Source organism: Dromiciops gliroides, chromosome 2, assembly GCF_019393635.1.
Source record: "Dromiciops gliroides isolate mDroGli1 chromosome 2, mDroGli1.pri, whole genome shotgun sequence".
NCBI classification, from domain to species: Eukaryota; Metazoa; Chordata; class Mammalia; order Microbiotheria; family Microbiotheriidae; genus Dromiciops; species Dromiciops gliroides.
In genome coordinates, this window is record NC_057862.1 from 433,148,654 (window position 1) to 433,154,653 (window position 6,000).

The 6,000-nt window shown below is 42.5% G+C and overlaps 1 protein-coding gene across 1 annotated transcript in view; it reads right to left on the reverse strand.

The window, feature by feature from the left end:
* Positions 1-4,566, reverse strand: part of KCNT1 (potassium sodium-activated channel subfamily T member 1) — a 222,431-nt gene extending 217,865 nt beyond the window's left edge. The window contains exon 1 of the mRNA XM_043984853.1: positions 4,011-4,566. Within this exon, the coding sequence (XP_043840788.1) occupies positions 4,011-4,174 (164 nt within the window). The 5' untranslated portion in view covers positions 4,175-4,566. The remainder of the gene's footprint in view (positions 1-4,010) is intronic.
* Between the last annotated feature and the right edge of the window lie 1,434 nt (positions 4,567-6,000).

Consider the following 6,000-nt stretch of genomic DNA (forward strand, 5'->3'; position numbering starts at 1 on the left):
AGTAAAGAGAATCTATCTTCAGATTGGCATAGGGATGGGGACAGAGGCGGTTGCCGTTCTAGGAATCATAGGAGTTATCAGCTGAGGAGCAATAAAAACAGCTTGAGATTTAAAGGCAGCCTCTTTTCTATGTATGTGTATGAGTTCACATATACACACACACAAACTATGTGCATATATATCATATTTATGACCACTTTTTATGCAAATTTGAGTAGATTGGAAAAGGTAGCTGAACAGAACTGGCAATAAATCTGAGAGATGCTACAGTTGGCCAATTTGCTGGAGAGAGACAGGAGGACTTTATGTGTATTGGGGAGTTTAAGGATGAAAGAGAAGAGACTTCACAGCAGGCATGCTAGGCTGAATGGATTCTTCTGGTTCCTTGCATCCCTTTTATGTTTGAGTCCCAGCTTTGACATTTATTGGTTGTACAGCCTTAGGCAAGTAATTTCCTTCTCTGAGCCTCAGTTTCTTCACAGGTAAAATGGGAATAGTAATATTTGCAATAATACCTTATAGGAGTATAAGGAAAGTGGCTTATAACCTTTAGATACCATATTAATGATAACAACTGTCCACCTGATGAGGATGATCTAATTGATTAGTGTTGGGGTTTTTTTTTGTGTGTCCAGGATTCTGATTTCACTAGTGTGGGGAACTAGCTCCATGAATGCAGGCAGATTTGGTGATTTGTCCATTAAACAGTCTTTGAGTTGTCTGAGGCACTGATAATTTAAGTGTTTTACTCATGGACAAGGAAGATATGTCAGAGGCTTGACCTCTTATTTATGTCTTCTTAACTCTAACATTGGCCTTCTACCCACTATACCATGATGCCTTTCAAGAACAATGTTATTTTTTTAAGCCATCAACAACTATGGAGAACTTTAGGAAGAGCTGGGACTAGAATCCATGTCTCCCAGCTAATTCCAGCAAAGGAAAAATAATAGGAAACAATATACAACCTACCTGAAAACCTCCAGTACCATGTCTTAAAATCATTTAAGTCATGAATTTGAGGTTCTTTGGTAGGGAGATAACTAAAGAAGGGGAAACTAGGCACAAGGTTCAATATACACCATGGAAATTCTTAACTCATACATCTCAGGCTGCACCAAGAGGCTAAGGTCACTAAGACTAGGGAAATGATAGCTCACTTATACTTACAAGTTTGATCACTTATATACCTTTCCTTGCTCTCTAGAGCAAATGAACCAGTGGAGAATTCCTGGATAGTATGGAACAACAATCTTCATAAACTTCAATGAAACCCCACCCACAGCAACTTCCTAGACTTCAAGATTCTACTACTACCCATATATAAGCACTTAGAGGCAAGTTTTAGCTTTAGGTATTCTGGTCCAGCCCATTCCCCCAAATGAGGGATTTTATTTTTCCCTTTGTGTATGTATAATAGGTAGAGGGAGAAAAAAGGGGTGGAGGAAATGTATAGCAGTTTGTTTTTATGTTGGCTATATTGATGAAAATATTTTTTTTGTTTAAAGAAGAGAGTGGAGTCTGACAACAACATGCCATTGAGCTTCACTGTGGCTCCTGTCTAAAGTCTAAAAAGTATTATGAAAGGAATGGCTAGGGACCATCCAGACAAAGGAACGTGATCAAAAGCAGCTGACAGGGCTCCATCAAGAAGAAGCCAGGCACCATAAAAACCCCATAGAAAGGTAAGAGAAAGTGGGGCACTGTAACTTCCTTGTTTCATTGGAAAGGTGGGGACATAAGGAAGTGGAATGGTGTATGCACTGGCAAGAATAGTCTGTTAGGTGGTTTTGCTTCACTGTTTGCAAGTCAAAGAGGGAGAGGAGGGAGGGCTATACCTGGAAGTAACTGTGATATAAAAATAAGAGTGCTCAATAAAACTTAAAAAAAGAAGACTGGAAAGAATCAGGGAAACCTGGCCTCCAGTCCAGGCTCTGCCCTTAACTCCCTGTATAATGTGGGCCAAGTTAATTCTCTTTTCTGGGTCCAGGGTTCCTCATCTGTAAATATGAGGAGGTCTCCAAGGTCTTTTCCAGCTTGAAGATTTATGTTTATTGATATCAAATCTGTATATGGATATTGATAGCTATTGATATATCCTATCTGCTTATCCAGTCTGGCCATCTTGCCCTCTGTTCTTCTGCATAATTGTTTCTTTCCACCTGAAACATCATCATGTATGTGGACCTCCAGAAACCATTCCTCCAGTTCCTAGGGGAATTAATCAATTCATTTTGGGAAAGACTGCTCTGGGATTGAGCTGTTTTGGTGGGTAAATAAGTGAGTGCAAAATCACCTTGTCAGGATAGACAAGACTATGCTTCTCATCCCTTTCAGTTATCTACCTGCCCTGCCAGTGTATGTATACCTCACTCCTCCACCTCCAGATGTATACATTTTCCACATTTTATTCTGGGCACAATAATCAAATGAGTAGTACCATTGTTCCTGGCAAGGTCATGCCAATCAACTGCCCTATGGATCAACTCAGTATCCCTGTAATTCTTCAGACAAAAACTCAGTTCCCTGGCCACTATCACTACCCTACTTTATTGACAGGACGTAAACTCCTTGTGGGCAGAGTTTATCTGTCTCTCCCCCTTCCCTCTCTCTGCCCCCCTCTCCTTTTGTATTCTCAGGCCTTGGTACAGTGCCTGGAACATAGAAAACAGTTAATGATTGCTTTTTTACCCCAAAGTCATTCATATAGAGATATCCCATTCCAAATTTATAGACATATTACAGATATCACAACTTGCTTAAGAGAAGCATCATAGAATACATTAATGACTGATAACAAAGTGAGAATTAAAGGCAATAGAGAGTCCAAGTAGCATGATGATATGATAAAAAAATTGGAGGAATAATACCCCTTCCCTCCCCACACTACTCTGCCTTAGTACTGGGGTAGATTTTACTGCTGAGGGTTTATATGAAAACATGGAGAACTGCAAAAGATGTGAAAGGTTTCAATCTTCCGTAGGAGAGAGAGGAACCGCACTGATGAATTGACACATCCATCAAAGTAAGTAAAGTATGCACAGAGATACAATTAGCACAAAAGATATTTAGCACACAGTGTCCTCACCCTTAGGATTAGTTGTGAAAACTATACCAGTAGCTGAACCCTATTACAATAGGGTTGGTTGGTCACTGTATGAGTGAGATATGGGTCATTCAACATGTGAAACTTTGCCACCTGCTAAGTAAGTATTATTGAAACCAGACTGAGTCCTTCATTCCTGACCCTACTTAGCTAACTTTATAAAGGGGCTCGTACTGATTTGAAAATTTGAAATCATTACTTCTAGCCACTAATTCTGACATTTAAAGCTATAGTACTGTCAGGTTAGGAATAGCTGAGTCTTGCTTTCTCTATTTCTTCATCACCTTTCTCCCCCATTCTATTTCTGACACATTACTTGTGTGATCCTGACTAAGTCACTTAGTTAACCCTACCTCAGTTTCCTCATCTGTCAAACAAGCACATTGGACTCTTATCTCTAAATCCATGATCCTATGACACCCCCTCTCCTCCCAAGGGAGGAAGGGGTTAATACTGTGCTGTTCTAGGACTTTCAGAATAATGAGACTTAATCGTTTGGTATCAAATTCAATTAAATGCTTAGCCCAAGTAATCACTCCCTCCTCTCCCCACTATTGCCGACCCCCTCCCCCAAAACTGGAAACTTGCTTGTCATTTTAGGTCCTGCCAGAGGGCCTTAGTCCCTCCCCCTACCTCGGGACTTTCAGAGCAGAAGCTGCCAAGCACCATAAAGGGCTGATTTGGGGAGGAGGGGAACCAAATCTGCTGGTTTGGAGAAGGGGAAGGCTTCGTGGGCTGAATGAGGACCCCCTAAACTGCATAGAGAAAGAAATACTATTCAATGCTTGCAACTTGTCATCCTCCAAGATAATCTGAGACATGAGTATCATAGAGGGTTTGGGGGGTGAAGAGAGTCAGGCATGTGACTAGAGGATAGAAGGACACACACACACACACACCGTACCTGGGGGTGCATCTGCCTCGACCGTGGCCATCGTCGAAGACAAAGGTCTGGTTGGTGTAGCACTCTGAGCAGACACTGCTGCCAATGGCTGTTGCCCGGGGCTGCCCCGAGGCTGTGGACTTATAAATTCCCTCCAAGCTCCTCTCCTCCTCTGAAAACGGCATCAGGGAGACAACAGCAGCAGTCCGGATTCTAGGTGGTCAGGGTCAAGAGTGGGGTCCAGGGACAGGGTAGTGCATGTAGAATGGGGAGGGAAGAGGGAGTCTGCACCTTGGAGGTTGGGGGTGGGTGATGGTCCTGTCCCTGGGGTGTGGGGGAGGCTGGCGATGGTTGATTCTCTTCCAAGCTCTTCTCATCAAGTGCAGCCAGTAACCTCACACAGAGATGGGTTAGGGGTGCTTTCTCTATGGGTTTGGGGAACAAGAGCTGGAGAAGTATGTGTGCGTGTTAGGGGGTGGGCACCTCCACGGAGCAGAAATGGAAGCGTGAAGATGAAGGGAGCAAGGAGCTAAGGGGATGGAGCCGAGTTCTGAGCCTCCTCTTCTTTCTCTTCACCTTTGGGGATGAGGTCCTCTCCTTCCTGGGAACCAACTCTGAGTTGAGGCACGGCAGCTCCGGACAGCACTAGAAAAGCCCGAGGAGGGAGGGAATGGAGAACAATCTAGTTTATGGGCTTTTCCATGAAACACTTCATCGTTTTCTTAGGGGGAGGTGGGAGTGTAAAACATTTTTTTTTTCAACCTACAAAAAACCCCAGCATTCTGGAGGAGATTCACGTCCTTGTAGGACTGCGCCATCTGCTGGCCTTTGCCTAGAATTGTGGTCAACCAATACAGTTTCATTAGGGCTTTCCTCGGAGCAGCAAGGGGGAGCAGGGGATAAAGTGCTGGTCCTGGAGTCTGCCAAACTCATTTTCGTGAGTTCAAATCTGACCTCAGACACTTACGGGTCACATAACTCTGTTTGTCTCAATGTTCGTCACCTGCAAAATGAGCTGAAGAAGGAAATGGCTAAACCATTAAAGTATTTCTGCCAATAAAATCCCAAACGGGGTCACAAAGAGTCAGATATGAATGAATGACAATAACATTTTAAAATAGAAAGTCTCATCAGTCTTTAAAATATGACACAATTAGAGGAAATGAAAAGAATCTCTATTTGAATTGGAAGGAACCAGAGATTGGTGGTCAGGAGACCAGGACTGTAGTTCTGGACCTTCAGTTGACCTTCTATCAGACTTTGTTTCCTCTTATATAAAATAAGGGAGTTATATTGGATAATAGAGAGGAGGTATCAATGGGAAGAAGACTTAGTTTCAAATCCTAGCGTTGTCCCTTACTACTTGTGTCCTTCAGCAAGTCACAATCTCTCTCACCTTCAGTTTTCTTATCTATCCAATGAAGGGATTTGGTTTAGATAACTTCAAAGGCTCTTCCCAAGGTCCAGTCTATGATCTTATGACCATTAAGGTCACTCTGAGTTCTACAGGTCTATTTTATTCTAATAATACTCCATCACCTGTATAAAAATATCATCTTATTGAATCTTTACAACATCCCTGGAAAGCAGGCAAGGTAGATACTATTTTCTCCATCCTTCATATGAGGAAGGTGAGAGTGAAGAGACTTTCTCTGGGTTCAGGCAAGTTAGTGGCAGAAATAGGACCAGAACCCAGAGCTCCTGGCTCCAGGTCTAGGGCTTCTTTGCACTGGACTACAATACTTCATGTGCCTCCTATAAACTGAGATGAGTTGGAAGGTGGCATAAGATAAGGACACAAATCATTGGGGAGGGGAGCAGTATTTTCTCTGTTAACCAAAGAGGCAAGGAAATAGGATAATAATAATTATCATTATAATAATAGGAATTGACATGTATATAGGCCGCAGTGGTAAGGTGGATAGACTACTGAACCTGGAGTCAGGAGACTGAATTCAAATTCCACCTCAGATTTTTACTAGCTATATGAACTTGGGTGAATCACTTGCCA